This window comes from Paramormyrops kingsleyae, chromosome 5 (genome assembly GCF_048594095.1).
Source record: "Paramormyrops kingsleyae isolate MSU_618 chromosome 5, PKINGS_0.4, whole genome shotgun sequence".
Lineage (NCBI taxonomy): Eukaryota > Metazoa > Chordata > Actinopteri > Osteoglossiformes > Mormyridae > Paramormyrops > Paramormyrops kingsleyae.
In genome coordinates, this window is record NC_132801.1 from 32,290,420 (window position 1) to 32,309,004 (window position 18,585).

General features: G+C 43.1%; 1 protein-coding gene and 2 long non-coding RNA genes across 4 annotated transcripts in view; 1 reads left to right on the forward strand and 2 right to left on the reverse strand.

Annotated features, from left to right (window-relative positions):
• LOC140590910 (uncharacterized) lies at window positions 1-1,787 on the reverse strand. Its single transcript, XR_011991815.1, has 3 exons — window positions 1,697-1,787; window positions 1,506-1,574; window positions 1-1,063 (listed from the first exon to the last, which is right to left on the reverse strand). It is a non-coding gene; the product is annotated as an uncharacterized lncRNA (long non-coding RNA).
• Window positions 1,669-18,585, forward strand: part of LOC111833433 (BTB/POZ domain-containing protein KCTD5) — a 26,327-nt gene continuing 9,410 nt past the window's right edge. Inside the window, exons 1-4 of one of the 2 annotated variants that reach the window (XM_023791693.2) lie at window positions 1,669-1,951; window positions 14,137-14,245; window positions 14,368-14,459; window positions 16,102-16,197. In XM_023791693.2, the coding sequence (XP_023647461.1) occupies window positions 1,733-1,951; window positions 14,137-14,245; window positions 14,368-14,459; window positions 16,102-16,197 (516 nt within the window). In that variant the 5' untranslated portion in view covers window positions 1,669-1,732. The remainder of the gene's footprint in view (window positions 1,952-14,136; window positions 14,246-14,367; window positions 14,460-16,101; window positions 16,198-18,585) is intronic. The other variant, XM_023791694.2, reaches the window with a different exon arrangement.
• LOC140590911 (uncharacterized) overlaps window positions 3,893-18,585 on the reverse strand; it is a 27,032-nt gene continuing 12,339 nt past the window's right edge. Inside the window, exons 2-3 of the long non-coding RNA XR_011991816.1 lie at window positions 7,477-7,670; window positions 3,893-4,162 (exon numbers count right to left, since the gene is read on the reverse strand). This is a non-coding gene — a long non-coding RNA (uncharacterized lncRNA). The remainder of the gene's footprint in view (window positions 4,163-7,476; window positions 7,671-18,585) is intronic.

Sequence of the window (18,585 nt, forward strand, 5' to 3'; positions counted from 1 at the left end):
TTATTAACAATAATATATTTCCATTTAAACTAAAACAGGCTGATTATTCATATACTGTATATTATATGATACAGTATATATGTATATCGAAATATCGGAAATGTGTTTAAAAATCGTATCACCGTTATTGAAAAAAATTATATCGCGATATATATTGATATCGAATTATTGTCCAGCCCTAGGTCACAGTGTGTAAAAGTCGCCAGTGGTCTATTGACTCAATAACTGCAGAGTTCCAAATTTCCTCTGGCATTAACACCATCACCAAAACTGTGCATCAGGTGGAATTCATGGAATGGGCCTCCATGGCCGAATAGCTGCATGCAAGCCTGACATCACCAAATGCAATGCCAAGCTTTGGATGGAGTGGTGTAAAGCACACTGCCACTGGACTCTGGAGCAGTGGAAACATGTTCTGTGGAGTGATGAATCAAGCTTCTCTGTCTGGCAGTCTGATGGATGAGTCTGGATTTGGTGGATGCCAGGATAACATAACCTGCCTGACTGCATTGCACGAAATGTAAAGTTTGCTGGAAGGGTTGGGCTAGATATGTTTTTAAAGGGTTGGGCTAGGCCCCTTAGTTCCAGAGAAGGGAGCTCTTAATGCTTGAACATATCAAGACATTTTGGACAATGTCCTGCTTCCAACTTTGAGGTAACAGTTTGGGGAAGGCCTTTTTCTGTTCCAGCATGACTGTGCCCCAGTGCACAAAGCAAGGTCCATAAAGACATTGTTGAGTGAGTTTGGTGTGGAATAACATGACTGGCCTGCACAAAGGTTGCAAAGGTGGAACCAACTACACATTAATGCCTATGTATTTAGAATGGGATATTATAAAAGTTCCTGTAGGTGTAATTCCCAGGTGTCCCAATACTTTTGTCCATATAGGCTAGTGTATCTGAGAGTCTCACGGACCTCCAAGCTAAATCGTTGTGCACCGACGTGGCCATATTCACCCACACCAACCTGAGAGATGTCTTCACAGTCTCCAGCATGATTACCAGCCTGAAACCAGCAGCCTGCTCCAATGAGCATGGACTGGATCAGTTGGGGGTCAAAAGTCTGTAACCACATGAGAAATGTGAAAATGGCTATTACTCATTTATGACCGATGCAATACACGTGAAGTTTTTAAGATGTATGTGCACATCTTGGCACATAATTTCCAGAACACTGAGCCTGAAAATCCATCGTTGATTTAGTGATAAAATGCACAAAACTGGCCTATTACAAACTTAACATTGATTTGAGTCTGATTTTAGTTAGTGTGCTATCTGGAATAAGCGTCACCTCGTTACGTTTGACGTTATACTACATTTCCTAGAATTTTTCCACATTTTTCTTGTGGGACCATGTAAATTGCTGTCCAAGAAAATATTGAAGACCCAATTTTGATAAAATTATTCATAATTTTTTTTGGAAGAATGACAGCAATTATTCCAGGATATTATACATCCAGTAGTATGAAGAGTATATCCGCCTTTAAATTAAAAGTTGGGCTAACCGCTGTATGTTCGCAGGTCGTCTTTCGGCTAGCTGCGGGGAGGCTGGGGCGGCAGGCGCTGGGAAAGCCCTGTGAGGTACGGAGGGAGAGAGAGAGGGATGGAAGGAGGGAGGGAGGAAGGAAGAAAAGGAGTGGCGCCGCGTCGGCTCGGAGGAGGGAGCGGCCTTAAATAAGGGACACTTCCTGCTTACGAGCGCAGTTCCTGTAACGGAAGGCAGGACGCAGGGATGGCGGAGAATATCTCCGACAGCAGCGGCTCTGGCTGCCGGCGGTGCTCCGTTCACGCCGCGGGGGAAAAGGTGCCGAGCCGCGGCGAGGCTTCCAAGTGGGTCCGCCTGAACGTGGGCGGCACGTACTTCCTGACCACACGGCAGACGCTGTGCCGGGACCCCAAGTCGTTCCTGTACCGGCTGTGCCAGGCCGATCCCGACCTCGACTCCGACAAGGTATTGGGACTCGGTTCGGGGAGGCGTGCGGCCGGCTGGCCGTTAGGCAGCTCGACGCTCCGGGTGACTCGCTTTGCGGCTCGAAAAGCCCGCATTTCAGGCGCGGGGCTTCCAGTCTGTAGCTAAGTCATCTAATTAACCGCAACCGCGAATAAATGCGTGCATAAGTACTGTGGCTCCCTCGCCAGCTAGCAAGCTCGTTTATTAATGTAGTCACGACCGTAAGGGAAAATAAGACTTTGCGTTACTTTATTATTTGATATTGCAGCGCAGCAATATTGTAGTTGTTTTACATTGAATTTGTGCTCACTTGGCTGACGGCTCGCTGTGGCTTCCCGTCCGAATGAAACTTCACTTCTTTAGATCGGGTCAGGCTCACAGATACACAGCGTAAAGGTACAGAAATAACATCCACAAATAAGCGACGAGGCACCGCGATGACCGACGTGCACAAGCGCCCCGTCAAGACTGTCGATGATGTAATTTTCTCTAAACGCTGTGTTAGTGCATTAACACGTAGTTATATTTAATTCATTTGCAAAGAAATTAGCTAGCAAATGGCTTCGTTAAAGTGGATGAAGCATGCAGTCTGTTTGGCTATAAATCTTAATACTTGCTATATTAAAGTATGCTTGTACTGTGTATAGTGTGTATCTGTATGGGCGTGTATATATAATTTGACGCCTAAAGAACTATAGTAATGTACCTGAAATTGTGTACAACTTCCAACACTTATCCCATTAAATGAAATGGCCCATTTTCTTACTTGGAATAGTCTAACTGCTTGTTTATTCATAAAGTCGTATTTCCAAATCGTATGTTACCAGGCTTGTGTTAGGGGGCTGTTATAGGAAAGGCAGCAGTTGGCAGTTGGTTATGGTTGTGGTATTTTCTCTGCCGAGACAGTAGTCCAGTGTCACAGTGCAGTCTTCATGGCTGTGCTATTAGCTGAAATATCTTCGTTGTACTAAAGTGTGAATTATTTATTGTTGTTGCTTTCACTGTAGATCAAGATGCAGCAGTTGGTGTGGGGGAAGTATGAAAAACATGGTCTGTCTGGTGTAGCCTCGTGTGCATATTAATGATCAGAAACCACTCTGAGCTATAAGGGCTGTATTCTTCCTGCATGGGTTTTAATGATAGGTGTGTAAGTACATTGCTGAATAATTTACTTGCTGGTTGGGCCTTTTAAAATGGTTGGACCTGTTTGCTGTCTTGTTGATGTTTTCTGGTGCAAACGCCTAAATCAAGAACTAATGCATTTTGGTTGTAAGCATGTGACAACTATTCTGTTAATGAGGACATTGTCTTAGAAATCATATCTACCTATGATTTGTTTTTACTAGAACAGAGAATGGTGGCCATTCTGTCTTAATGTAGATAAGTTAACTGGAGAGCTTCACTTCAGTATTAAAGTAAATTAAAGCTGATGGTGCTGGGGCAGATGCACTATGCTTACCTTCTATATCCGCTCCTTAGACTCTGTTCCTGTTTGACTTGTGGTTGAAACCATTGCACAGGCTTTGGTCTGGATCCCCCAGCTGTGGTGTGATTTGCCTACCAAATTATAAACTGCAAAGTGCTCATAGATCATTCATCAGCAGTTAAGTGAGCTAAGAGCTTGAAATGTTAAGCATTTCCTTTTGTCTTTTTTGCCTTCTTATAGTTCAGAACTTCTTGCATTCCCTGTTTGTCTAATGCTGACCACCTAATTGATAAGACTTGAAAAAAACCTACTGGTAAGCTTGGCGATTTGCCGAAAAGCAGCCTTTGAATCCCATGAACTGCACTTCAGCTTAAATCATCGTTCTTGCAGTGTTGCAGGTGTGAGGTGCTGGGTAAGGAGGGTCTGTTGCCGAGATGCAACTAGAGCATTAAAATCATCCCAAAAAGTGAGCTGTTCTTTTTGCTACTAAGCATAAATAAACCTTTTATTAGGGTGCCTTAAGTATGGTGTTGAAGGCCAAATGACTTTTTAATGATAGCGTGTACTTGTGGTCTGTTTGCACCCTGTTAAAAATATTACCCAGCTGTGTATGATATGGGCAGATAAAAGCCATAGGAAGTATCAAAGCTTCTTTGTCTGGCTATATTGATTTTTGAGTATATTATAACCGTAACTGGGAAGGGGCCACTCCCCAAAGTCATCTTCTGGGAATCTGTGGTGTCCACTTGTGATGTCCTGGCTAGAGACTGAAGTCTCTCTGACCCCTAGGAAAAACAAAATTACGCATTCAAAGATCATCTTCCTGCTATACCCCTTTTGCATTTTTAAGTGCATCTCTAAATTTCTTTAATGTCAAATCAGTTGACGATTGAATGTTGGACCAGGTTTTTGGGCTACAGTTTTATTGTTGGGGCTTTTTTTTTTAAACTGCCGAAGTCCTTTAAATCTCCTGATTTGAGTGCTGCCTTAATATAAATATAGGTCTAATAAAACTAAGCATCTTTTGCTTGCGCCACTCATACGACATGCATCATATAAATCCAGGTTTTGGTTTTCTTCACAGTTTTGCATCTTAATTTGTCAAAACTTCTATAAAGCCCCACTTTGACAGGTGTGATACATTAATTTGCTTACATTGTGGAGATGCTGCTTTTAAAGGATTTTTTCTGTGTAAAAGCTTCATTCTGAGATGCCACATCACGTCTCATGTTCAGTTTGTCCTGTCTACATGGGGGCGGGGGGGGGCAGGCTATAGGCCTGTCAGTAACTTTCATTGACAGTTGTATGTGTTACAGTTTATCTAGCTCCAATCTCTTCAATGGTGGAATTTTTCCCAAAATATCACCTTGTCTTGTTTTTTCCTCATTAGCCTCATGTACCTTCTTTCAATCTTGGATGGGAGAGGAAGGGGCACTTGCTATGGAGGAAGAGATATGAGCTTGCAGGATGTTGGGACAACTTTTATACAATGCAGGGAAAGTGTGTAGCCCACAAGGAAACGCTGCGATATCAGCAGCCTGCATCTTCAGTCTGTTAGCTGCAAGCTAGCAGTCAGGCTAATTCTTTAGCGTTCCTCTTGATGGAGTTTACTTTTTCAGCCTGGGGCTCCATATTAAATATTTTACTTTTGAGATGAACAAACCTTAAATAATTTTGTCTTGATTATGTTTTGGATCCTGGCTGGTTCTTGAGAATAACCTTTATACATCTCACCATTAAGGTTTGGTTGCAATGGTCATGAGCTCCAAGGACTGGAGCTGGGATGGTTTGTGCTAAACCAAGAGCCGAGTTGGCTAGGCCATGTAAAGGGGTTTATCGATATGCGTGCTTGATCGTATTCGTGTTCTCTTGTACTTGTTTGACATCATCCTCCATTGCTGAAGTACAGTTCCAGTACTTAAGAACAGAAATATGGAGGACTGAATCAACCCCTGGATTAGGGCTGAACGATTTATCGATTTCAAATCGAAATTGAGATTTGAAAGAACGCGATTAGCAAATCGCAAAGGCTGCGATTTAGGACATACATTATACAGCACGTCGGACCCAGGGTTTAAAACTGTTGGAAGAATAGTTTTCCAAACTCATACCGTGCTCCCTATGTGACAGTCGTTCTCACCAATCAGAAGTGGCCCGAGGCAACATAGTACACGCCCACAAACGGCAAACATGTGAAACCCGAAGAAAATGTTGCATTTGCAGTGCGGAAAAAATACTGATTCCGCTACTGAGCTATAAGTGAATTGCCTTCCTATTTCATGGTCTGAGATTGTTTCAGAAAGGTCCTATCATCAGTAGAACCGGCGAGCTCCTTTTAAACACCAGCTACGATATACTTCAGCGTATCACACCTTTTGTTTTTGTTAATGGGAAATCACATTAGCCTATATCCCATCAAAACAACAATGAGACGGTAGGTAATCCTCACAGCAGCAGAGTCTGTGACCCCCCCCAGAAATTCCATAAAATCCATAATACAGCTGTGTTTGTCATATGTTTTTGTGCTCATTGATTTAAGTATTGATTTCCATAGATTAATCTTGTGAAATTAATCTTAATACCACAACAGCAATAAAATGAAAGCCTCGCTTTAACACAAATACTAAAAGAACAGATCGCTTTAATCGTTATTACAGCTGGGTATGGGCATGGTCTTATTATTTAAAAAAAGATATAAAAAAGTGACGCATATAATGTTTTCTCCTTCGTTTTATATTTGTCAGAGCAACAATGCAAAGGAATGATAAGCCGCTTCAGTCGAATCTTTGGTCAGCTGCCTGGAGTGAGGCTTTCTGTTTGAGACGAGTCTGCACATACATTTACGTGTATGTAAGAGTTTTATTACCATGTAAATGGTCTGTAGGGTTTGCAAACTGCCCTAACGTTTTTGATGCAGCCAAGTCTAAGTTCATAATGGGATAATTTAGATTTGCCATAAGATTTCTTGCGTGAGAGTCTGAAAGCGTGTTACCCAAACCCGTGAGAGTTTGTAACCCTGAACACACATTTTTTGTTTCCCCTGAATTGATTTGTATAAAAAATAATCTTATACAGTTGTTAAAAAGCGGAAACGTAGACCAACATGACCACCAATAAACTACGTCTATTTATTCGACATTTTATAAAATGCATACTACGTTTGAAAATTTTCCAACTTTACAGTTTCAGGACAGAACAGCCACTCTGTTATGAACATTACAGCTTTTCGAGTGTTCGATTCGCTGCTGTTAATAACACTAATAACACATTAGCGCAAACAAAACGGCTGCATATACCGAAGTAGTTCTTGCTTGTTCACTGGCGTGGGAAAGGCAGTTCTAGTGTTATTAAGGGGTTAATCAGCTTTACCTGCAAGATCGCTATTGTTTTTCTTTTTACTGCATTTGTTCATTATTACATTATTTAACTTAACACACCACATCTTTAAATTCTCATCCTTGCATTAGAATATAGACCTGTTCATATTTTGATAGTATCTCGTGGTAATCCTGCATCATATGTTTTAAATTTACTACAAACTGAATATTCAACTGAAGCATGACATAAAAAATTATATCGCAAATCAAATCGTAATTGTAATGTCTGTCAGAAAAATCTCGATTTAGATATTTTCCCCAAATCGTTCAACCCTTCCCTGGATGTTGTTTTGCCGCAACCAAATATCAAGGATGCATCGGTTGCATCCTCACCAATGAGAACAATCCCATGACTCATTGCATCCCATGTTTTGTTCTTGGAGGCAAGGTAGCAAGAACACTCTTGCCAAAATACAAGTACACTCTTTACATTCTTGGTATTGATTAACATTCAGTGATCCACCGGAATGGTGGTGGTGGTTAGTTACTTTGGTCGTTCTCTGCTACGGGTCTGCACTAAACAGCCTAAGTGATTTCAAAGGGGGGAAAGTCAGCCAGGCTAGATCACATTGTTGCCTTATGGATTGGAGTTTTGCCCTGACAAGACTTTCTGCTCACTCTCCTGTTAATTCCAATTCCTAGATCCTTTACTTTGCTCAGTAAGAGCCTCAGTGAGTAACTTAAGCTCCCAATCGCTGAATCATCAGTGTTTTGGACTTTACCAGGACTTAAGTGTTGGATTGGCAAATGGTTCTGTTTGCAGCCTCTTCTGAGGGTGGATTGCTGCTGACCAACTGGGCTGATCTCTTCCCCTCCCACCGCTATGCCGTCTGCCATTGGGAGGATTCATCTTCTCCTTCCAGTCTACAGCCCTGTGGCTGATGGTCCTCTACTCCATCCTGAATAGGCCCAGGTTCTGGGGGAGAAAAAAAATCATGTCATATCCATAATCTCCTCCCCTCATTGTTTCATGAAAGCTGACTAGATTTGTCCTTTCTAATCTGATCCCAAATGTCTGAGTTAATTTGGTTGTGTGATGCTGGTGTTGATTTTATACATAGCACATTGTGTTGCATGGTTTGCCCATAACTAAATGTTTGTTTTTGTCATTAATTTAGGGCACTGAAATTATGCCAACAAAAGGTAGGGAGGTAAGCATTACCCCAATAAGCTCCCAGCTATTTCCCATTTGATTTTGCTAAAGCTTAGGCTAAATTCTTCCTGGGTGACATTCTGCAAGACAGTCATGAAAATCCATGAGTGCAAATGTTTTGTGTTACATCAGTTTACATTTTCAAACATCAAGTGTTGCATAAAGCACTTCTGTGAACCTAAATGGTGTATTTTCAATTAAGTTGCGTTCTTTAGAAGTATAGTAGACTCTGCACGAGTGATTTACATCACAGTAAACTAATGGTTTGAAATGCAAAATAAAATATAATAATATTTGTTTTGTTTCTACTCATCTTAAAATGGTGGTACAGTCAGGAAGGCTATCTGCCTGGGGTCTCGCTCTGGTTACATGCAGTGCTAATGCTTCAGTGTAACTGCCTGGCTGTTTTGTCCATTCCAGCCCGCATTCCCTTTCGGGGCAGATATACTGGAGCGGGGGGGCACACCTGCACACTGGCCTTTTCGGGCACGTGTGCCACCTCCCGTCGTTGCCCCAGCAGTGTAGGCCATTGTTTAGATTTCCTGCTATTGATAAGACAATTCCTGCCCCGCATCTGCATGGGAATGCATGATTCCATTTGTGTGTCAACACTTGCGAATCACTCAGTCATTTTGATGGGCACTATTTTTCTGTACTTTTCCAACAACTTTCTTTTTAAGAGCTGGCTGTTCACTCTTTAAGCCCTGTCTGCACTGTCTGGGTAGCAAAGGGGGCTTTTTCTCTTTAAGTTCCACACACCTACTTTTTAGAAGTTAGACCTACATCCACCATATTCGCGACACTGATGCTTGGATTTGCTACAGCAGAATTCCCCTGCCTAGACCAATTTACTGTCTGCTTTATGTTCCATATCTTCTGGTACAACCTTAATATTGCTCAGTCACATCAAGGGTCTTGGGTGGTCCTGTCTAATCAGACAAGCCAATTTATTAAACAGTGTCACAAAGGTACATCATGCCTTGTTTTTGGATTAGCTTGCAGTCGAGCTAAACCTGTCCCTTATAGAAATAAAATTTTAATGACATGAAGCGAGGAGGGGAACTCCTATTTCAGTGTTTTATGTCTACGTAAGACCTGCATTCACGTGAAGCAGTTTGTTCAGCTTAACAGTGCATCAGTCAGTGCTCTACCATGTGATGTCTGCTACCCCCCCCCCCCCCCCCCCCCCTTCTAATTTAAGTATCATATGGCTTAGGCACAGAGTCTGGTTGGCTGGGTGAGGGGTCGTGACAGCCGCCCGCTGTGTCCACCCCCTGCTGACGGCACTCTGGTGAATTCCCTCTCCCGGTGCCCCCAGGTGGCATTCTGGCTTGTCAAAGCGTTCATTCATTCAGTTATGGTGCCTCTTTACAGAGAGAAACGCTGAGCTGAGGGGGTGGGTAGGCCAGCAGGAATCTGGTAGCCTGCTAAAGCCTCTGATGTTACTTCAACCAGGTTGGGCATATGACTTGGTCAGGTTTACTGTATAGATGCCATGTTAGTATAGCCCTGTGGTATGATGGTTGCTTACACTTAGGTAAGTGTAGCTGATGGAATCTTGAAGGCTTCTTGCTTTCACACTCCATCCCCTGTTTTCCCTGCTATCTGTGTCTGCTAGCTTTTATTTTTTTCATGAAGGCCATATTGTATTTCCCCGCACTGGGAATCGATAGCTTTGTTTCAGGTGACTGGTACTTTTGGAAGCGTTCTGCATTATTCATCAGGCGGAGCTTTAGGTAGGAATGTAGCTGCACATCGAGCTGTTGAGCTCATGCAGCAAAGGTGTAGCTGTCCTGGTGGGGGAGGGGGGGTGCAGCTGGGGGACGCTATACAGTGACTTAATAGGCTAAGGACTGTTTTTAGATGTATGCTAATAATAAAGTGTCTTTCGATTTATGGGGATGGGTTATCAAAATGTGCCATATTTATATACGGGATGGCATTACTTTGGCTAAAAATGGTCGTGAACTGTTTGTCATTAGGATGGGTATTTTTCCCTGTAGTCACTGGTAAAATCAGAGCTGCATTCCTAATATTTATTAAGTTAGGAATTTGATGTACTTGCCTGTGTGGAAAAGGTGGGTGTGGCACGGTGCATGTACAGATTCTGTGATGGTTGGAGGGTGACCTCAGACAGTTAACATGCCCTTGAAATGTCACCTCATACATCTGCCTGCTTCTTATCTGAAGCAGGGTCGTGGGCAGTTGGGGCTTATCTCAGGGCACATGCATGCTTACACATACAGTTACACTCTATGGACGATTTAGAGACTGGAATTCACATAACTGCAGGAGAAATCTCGTGTAACACAGAGAGCAAATGAAATTATGATTGGACTTTCATCCCCTAACCCCAGAGGTGTGAGGCGACAATGGTGGCCACCTTAACATCCTCTTAATTTGGAATTAAATGCAACAGTAAACCTAGTTTTGAAGCTATCTGAACCCAGAAACTGAAGCTTATTTGATGCCCTTGGGTCCCATCTGCCTCGTGCTTCATTCAGCTGTCAGATGACATTGAGCACCAGGCCTATAACACTCTGAAGCTCTATCCCTCTGGTTGTTCAGCAGTGAAAAACTGCCTGAGGTTAGTAGGTCAGTTTGGACGATTTGTTTATGCTTTTTATTTCTCATTTAAGTCTGCACACCGGAGAGAGCTTATCTGTCCATAGCACACAGCAATTTAACACCGTTGCCTGAAAGTACAGGATCTTGAGTCCCTTGGGCTGTTGGGTTCCTGATCTAGACTATCTCTTTCGTCTGTTTTCCTCTGGGCCTTCTGCATAAGGAAAAAAACTGTCTGTACTTTTAAGACATTAAACACACTATTGCTTTAAGGTCATTTTTTGTATTAGATGTGGGTCTAAATGAGTAACGAAACCCAGAAGCTGGATTGGGGGTTAAGCAGAACCAGTACAGTGACTATAACCAGCAGTATTCCTCAGAGGTTTCTGTACGGTGAGCTGCTGGGTAATGCATCGCTCTACATATAGGTATTCCTGTAGGAGCTGGTGAGGTCTGTTCCTCTAAGATGGCGTGCGTCCCGACTGAATCGGTATGCCTCTGTCCACAATGGGTATGCCTCTGTCCACAATGGGTATGCCTCTGTCCACAATGGGTATGCCTCTGTCCACAATGGGTATGCCTCTGTCCACAATGGGTATGCCTCTGTCCACAATGGGTATGCCTCTGTCCACAATGGGTATGCCTCTGTCCACAATGGGTATGCCTCTGTCCACAGTGAGTGGAACACATGGCTCTTTATATAGCGGTTCTGTCTCTGCGTCCTTGGTGTCAGAGCCTTCTGGCAGCGCTGAGATTTCAGCAGGAGCCCCCATGCCGAGACTCCGGGGAGGATAATCAGATCTGGTGAAGGTCAGTGCCTCAGGTGAGGCAGGTGGGCAGCCTCCTTAAGAGTGACTCTCTCTCTCTCTCTCTCTTTCTCTTCTCAGTGCTCATCCTTTCTCTTAAGGTGGTGATACAGCTTTTTGAGCAGTGTGGCCAGGCAGTTGCCAACCAGATGAGGCAAAAGGCAACTCCATCTGGATCTGTATGATCGCAAAAAGTTCCCCATTGCCGATGAGAGTTTTTCAAATAGAAATTTGCTTGGTATCAATGGGAAAGTCCCTGAGTAACATTGCCCAAAAAGTTGCCCTGTATCATCATCCTTGGATTAGAGGGTGTTTCTGGGGTTTTACATGTCAAGGACCTGGTGCCTGTTCCTGTGTGGGGAATTACACCTACCTGGCACAGACATCTTCACAGACGCATGATTGACACATCCGCTGTTCTGTGTTCCAGTTGTGCCAGTCCTAATAACTGTTAAATTTAGTCATGAAGATTGAATTAAGCCGATAAATAATCAAGCACATTCAGTAGTTTTTATATCACTTGTTATTGAGTTAATTTGTTTATGTGGAAAGTATTTTTCCATTAGACGTCATTAAAAGGCATTTGAGGTAACATCACATGACTCAAATGCGTGATGGTGATGTTCTGCCCTCTTAATCTCCGCCTGTAAAGTAAAATGTTCTTTTGAAATTGCATGATTGAAATTTCATTCTGGCTAATCAGTCCTCCTACACACATCAAACATGAGTTTAAACCAAACTGTAGGACTAACTACACAGAACGGTACTGTGTGGTAACAATAATAGCCATCGCTTTCATATTTGTTTGTCAACTGAGATGTGGTAAGTTTGCGTTTTCATAAACAGTAACTTATCAACCCCTGGTACTTTACTCCATAGAACAGAAGCATGTTGTCATAGAGAACAGTCCTAATCCTGTAAAATGATTCCTAACAGCTGCTGAAACATTACGTATCATGCGTCCCAGCTCTCTCCTTCCCCCATATATGGGAAGTCTTAAGAATGCTCTTTGCTCTGTTTGTACTGCTCTCCAAACGAGGAGAGGGGAATTTGGCAGTAGCTCTGATGCCATGGCCAGTGACCAGATGACCCAAAAGAAAGCACTTCTTCAGTAAGCATGAGGTTATTTAGTCATCATAGAAATGGTTCAGACGCAGTTCAGTTTCACTGTAGTGTTGCGGTGGAGAAAGGTGTTACTTTTTTGTTTGATTGTGTTTCTGTTCTGTGTGTTACGTGGTATTTCCTATTTTTAGGAAACTATGGAACGGTCCCGGTTGTAATTGTGAAACAATCCCAGATGTATCCAAATTAGTTGCTATGTGATTTGCAAAATGAATGTTTCTGTGGTTCTAAAAGCATTCGATGTGTGAAAGTGGCTTTCAGGTCGGGCTTTCAGGAGGAGCTTCTTGCTGCACTGTTTACCACGTCGGCCTTCTCCACTGGGCCTCCTTTTCTGCCCTCAAATCTCATCATCCGTTCATTAGTGTCCCATGGCCACGCACTCCAGAGAGGGCTTCTCACTTTTAATTAAAAACACTGTATCCTTTGTGTCTTCTGTGCATTTTTCACGTGAACTGCCTCCCTCTCCCTCCTGAACGAGGTCGTGTCTGTCTTCAGCACCAGCATCCTAGGCTTTCTTACCTGAGTTCTAGGTGAAGCTTACTCACACTGGCCTCAGATCGTCTCTGCGTTTTGTTTTTTTTTTTCTGTGATTTGCTTACACAGTAATTTACTGAAACTCTAAGCCAGGCTGCTCTCGAGCTGCCAGGAAGTCATCATTCATCATAAACAAGTATTTCCCTGTCACTCTTCCTCTTTCTGAAATGGACTGTAGTTGCGGTTTCCTTTTGTTGTCTCTTTCTGGAGACGCTGAACGCATCCGATTTTAAGACCTGGAAGTGCAAGTAAATGGAGCGCTGTGGCCACTTATTGTGGTTTTAATGAATTTCTGTAATGCTGCCTCTGTTGACTTAGCCTTTTCCGGCATTAACTCCTAGATGCATATTTGTAGATTTGTAACAACTTAAGGCTTCTCATTGCTGATTTTATTCAGTGGGATTTTTTTGCTTTCTCCTCATTAAAGTGTTTCTTTTTGTTGTATGTTGGGTAATTTTACATGTCAAGTTTTACTCGACTCTGTACAGCTTGTATTTTTATGTCAAACTTGTTTTCATTTCCATGTATCTGGATCACAGCTTTCATTTTAGAGTGAGCTTCTTGCTACCCTTTCAGGTGAAAGGTGATAGTTTATCTACAGTTCAGGAGTAAATGCAGTCGCCTTTTAGATCAGTATAGTACATATTTGCATTGCATCTGTTTTTCCACTCCACAGACCAGGAATACAAGTGGAACTTGTTCCTTTCATTGTTAGATAGGATCATGATTTCCAAGCCATGTTAGTAAAGGCTGATTTTTGCTTCTGCACAGAATCTGTGCTGTAGGAAGCCACGTAGCCTATATCATACACATACCTCCCAGGAATGTAACTACAGGTATCAGGCTAAGGTATAGGCTATGCGGCTACCTATGGTGTAGATTCTACACAGATGTAAGTCAGCCTTAAGATGCCTTTTCCCTCCACATGAGCAGCTCTCTGAAAGCATGGAAGAGGGATTCTAGCTTCCTTGTCCTTAGTGCCGTTAACACTGCCAGGCCGGCCGGCTTTTAACATGATCTCTCCAAATTTCTTTCACAGAACTTCTGTGGAAACCATTTGTTCCTCATCACTAGGATGGGAGGCTAATGGTTCTGACAGAAGTTTCTGTTCTGGATGTTTCTGTGATCCGTTAACTCTCTCTAAGCAGTCGTCTGTCTGACCCACTGAGCTCACTCCTAACGTTGCTCTTTTCTTTCTCCAGGATGATACAGGAGCCTATTTAATAGACAGAGACCCAACATACTTTGGCCCAGTGCTCAACTATCTGAGGCACGGCAAGCTGGTCCTCAACAAAGATCTGGCCGAGGAAGGTATGGGCCTGATTGACCTGTACGGCAGCAGCCTATCATAACCTGCGCTGCACAGTGTTTACTAATTATGTGCATTCCTTGTGTGACTGATGGGATTCCTCCCTCCCCTCCTTATGTTAAAGGTGTACTGGAAGAAGCAGAGTTTTACAACATCACATCACTGATAAAGCTCATCAAAGACAAGATCAGGGAGAGGGACTGCAAAACATCACAGGTAACCTGGCCTCCTCTTGCCTGAACCCTTCTTAAATAGGTTTCTGGGGATATTCCAGTACTTTTAGACCGTTTCCCAACCTGGTCTTCAGGAACTCCCAGACTCCACATTTTGAGGAAGGAAAAATGTGCACAGGTTGGCAGGGAGGGAGCAAAAACAGCGTGTCTGGGGGTCCCCAAGGATCAGATTTGGGAAACGCTGCTTTAGACAATGTTGAGCGATGGTATTGGCTTTGGTTAGATCATGCCCTCACCTCAGCAGCTGAGTGAGGGAATTCATCACTGTGCCATAATACTTTGGGGAAGGAGGGTCCATATTCTTCCCTTAAGTTTTCCCTGTTTATAACAGTTCACTTTGAATTTCAAGCAGCCTGCTTTTACTTCAAGGTGAGCAGCTAGATGAATGTAATGTTGTCATAAGCTGTAACCCAGTCACAAGTGGTTGTGTTGTGTGCAGCAAAGAGGGGCCACTGCAGAATCCGTGGTGCCTCCCAAGGTCAAAGCCTCGCCACACTTATCCTCAGTTATGCGGAGAGTGTAGTTCCCTTATCAAGGAGGGATTCCTCAGGAAACGCTCAGAAATTCTTTTGGCCCATAGGGGCCCTGGAGTCGGCTTCATCTGATATGTGCAGCAGAGGCAGAGAGTTGGATTCCCACTTACTTGCCTGCCACTGATCTTTAAGAGCTTCTTCAGCAAGATCTCTATAGAATGTCACCAAAGCGGAAAGAGCTGCCTGTAGTTTTAATAACCAGTGCTTTAAATTCTGCCGTATCTGCTGTCTGGTAACATCTGGTCTGTCTGGTATTTGTGCGAGTGACTTGAGGTGTCTGTGCTAATTAGCTCTTCAGCGGAGCTGGCAGCTCGCTTTGTAGCCGGCGTGTCGGTCCGGGCCCATGTGTGCTGGCGACTCCCTCATGGCCGAGACAGCAGTGCAGTTCAGGGGAACCCTGGTTTTCACCAAACTGCTAGAAACGTGCCGGGAAATGCTTTAAGAAATCAGAGCAAATATCATTAACTAGGAATGGAGTGCAGACCGGGGGATAGCTCCTTCACCACCAGGCTGTACACAGAGCCAGAGAGCATCTGCTGCGATCCCCTGCAGACCGCCGCTGTTTTTCTGCGGAGTCCCAGAGTGGCGTCCTTCATTAGTTCTGTGAAAAGCCCCTGGGGTTTCCAAGCCTTGTTAAAGGTGGTGGCCCCAGTCCAGCCCTCTGTCCTCAGTGGACATGTTTGTCTTATCTATATATCTTATCTATCTGTGGATACTTGACTTCCTCCTTCTCACTCATTGGAATTGTCTACCAGGTTATTTAGTAGGAAAATAATCTGTTATGGCCAGTCCTCGCTGAGCCGGGCCCCAGAACTTGGTTCTGTACAGACTGTAGGCTTTTAAGCTGGCCCGTCTGTTGATGGTCCAGGAGACATATAGTTGGAAAGGTTTTGTTCCACCCAGACACTGGTTCAATAGATTCAAAGAATCATCTTTGCGGAACCTATTAAGTTTTTAGGGGTGTAATAAGAGACTGGATATGGTCCCTTGGGGCCGGAATTGAATATCCGTGACTTTATCAAACGCAGGGCTTGTTTCCTCTGAATGTTCCCAGCAGTGACGTACTTTCCTGCCACCCCCTAACCCCCCCAGGTGCCCATTAAGCACGTGTACAGAGTCCTGCAGTGCCAGGAGGAGGAGCTTACGCAGATGGTCTCCACCATGTCCGACGGCTGGAAGTTTGAGCAGGTAACCCCGCTGTCTAAAGAGGAAACCTGAGGGCTTTGGAAATTTCTGAACCTTTTTGCATCACATGTTCAAGTCTCTCTCTAGAACTATTGTCATGCTTTAAACATTGTCCAGAAAGGTCAAACTACATTTTCTGTTGAACTGCAGTGCCACTAAGCTTCGTTTATGCATTGGAACAATGTATAAATAGAACTAATCCCCTTCGTGGTACTGCTCAGTGTGATTTGTATAGACTACTACAATAAGTCATCTAAATATCAGTGTTTATTTTGTTTTTCCAGAAGTAGCCATCGTATAGTAATGACTTGATTGTGGTTTTAGGATTAATCATAATTTGGATTATAATTCTATAGTCAGGAAAGTTACACTAAGATTCTTTGGAAACCCCTTTGATTTGTTAAATACATCTTGTGAAGATACAACTTGTGCTTTTTGTTTTTGGTCTGAGTAGTACTTAGATGTTTCATTAACTTAACTTGATGAACTATTCTGGAACATTTGGAACCAAAACTTATCCCTGAGGGACACCCTCTCAAATGACTTGTATTCTGGAGTTAGTCCCTTACAACATTCCTGTGAAAATGCAGCTCTAAGTTCACTTCAGATTAAATCAAGACTATAAATTACTTGAGACAAGCATGAAGGTGCGGGATGCCTACAGCTTATCTATTAAATGAAATCTGCAGTGACGTTATTTCGGTTTCAGTATCACAGATTGGGTAGATATGCTGTCATTGTCAGAAATTGGGTTCTCCCATTTTTCCATCCATTCTAAGAGTCTTCAAATACGATATGGTATGATCCTATTATATCTCAAGGAAACATCCCATAATGTAATGATTTAAATGTTTATGAATCCTGGCAGAGTCTGGACACAATCTGATCCAAAATAGTATTACTCAGAAGTGTTGACACTGGTTGTAATTATTGGACTATCTGGGATAATGCTGTACCACTATTTAAACAGTGAAGAAGTCTAATGAAACAGGCAACCCTCTCACTTTCAGAATGGTAACTCATGATGGCCGGTATACCTCTCATTATAAATACCTGAAGTAGTGTTCTTCAGGCTGTGAGAGTTTTGGTGAACTTTATCCACATTTTGAAATGGCATTAAATCTCCATAACCGTCGAGTCGCCCTCATACGCTGCATGCTCATGCCGTGATGTCTGTCCATGTGTCGTGTCCTCGGAGCATGTTTAAGCATCACAGCGTCCTGCAGCCATTGTCCTGCTTTCATTTGTTCTGTAAATTACGATTTCTGTAAATGTCGTCATTCTTTTTGAATATGTCTAATGTAGGTGCATGATCTACCTTTCAGCATCTTGGGCTAAAAGGAGTAAATGAGTCCCGGATGCAACTTGTGTGACAGACCTTTCCAGTGTATTCAGTTTGGTTTTAATGCAGCTGTTACTAATGCCTGTTCGAGGCAACGTCACACTGAAGTTTCCAGCCTCATAACTAATTTGCTTAAATACTTTATTTTCCTGCTGTTCACGCCCAGGGTGGATGCCGTCAGTGCTAACTGGTTGACCGTGTCCTGTAGGCCAGCAGTTACCATTACTACTAGTTATGAATTTTATGACTTAAGGAGTTGCATCTCTTTCTTGGCACTCAGCTTTTTGACCTAGAAGGTTGTGGTGATTTTTTTCACCTCCTACAAACAGTCATCAAACAAACATTGTGATGTTTTGTGAAACTTCTGCTTTCACTTGCATCCATGATGACGTTTTTAAAAAATTTTTTTATACAACGCTACTTTATAGCGGAGATGTGACGTCTCTCACGAGGCAGCAGCTGAAATAAGTGTGAAAGGCGTGTTATTGTCAGATGTTAAACAGTCCACCTTCATGTGATTTCAAACAACCACACAGGTATCAGGCCAGTGTTTCTGATCCCGGTCCTTGGGGATCCATCCACGTTTTTGCTTCCTCCTAGTTCCCTGCCACAGTCCATATTTTGAATGCGGTATAGACTTGCCCTATCCAGATGGACGTCAGGACTCTAGTATTTTCCTGGATATTAATGGATGTCATAATTGGACTTTTCCAGTGGAAGAACCTCGTATTAACCTTGCTGTAGCCTACATTTTCACTGCTGTAAACTCTCATATTTGTCAGTGACTTGTTTACCCATCTTACGGGATCTGTTCATGAATCTATTTATACTATGTAAAGGGACTGTAAGAGAACTACTGTATCAGATGGTAACAAACATGTGACACGCCTAGCGGTGCCGCGCTCTGTTTCCTCGTGCTTGGTTTTAAGGAAGCTCCTTCCAGAAACCCCCCGCCCACCCCTCTCGCGTTTCCCTTGCTGTTCCATAAATAGCCTCAGGTAATGGGCAGCACTCTGCTCTGCTTCCAGAAGGCTGCATACCTTATGTGT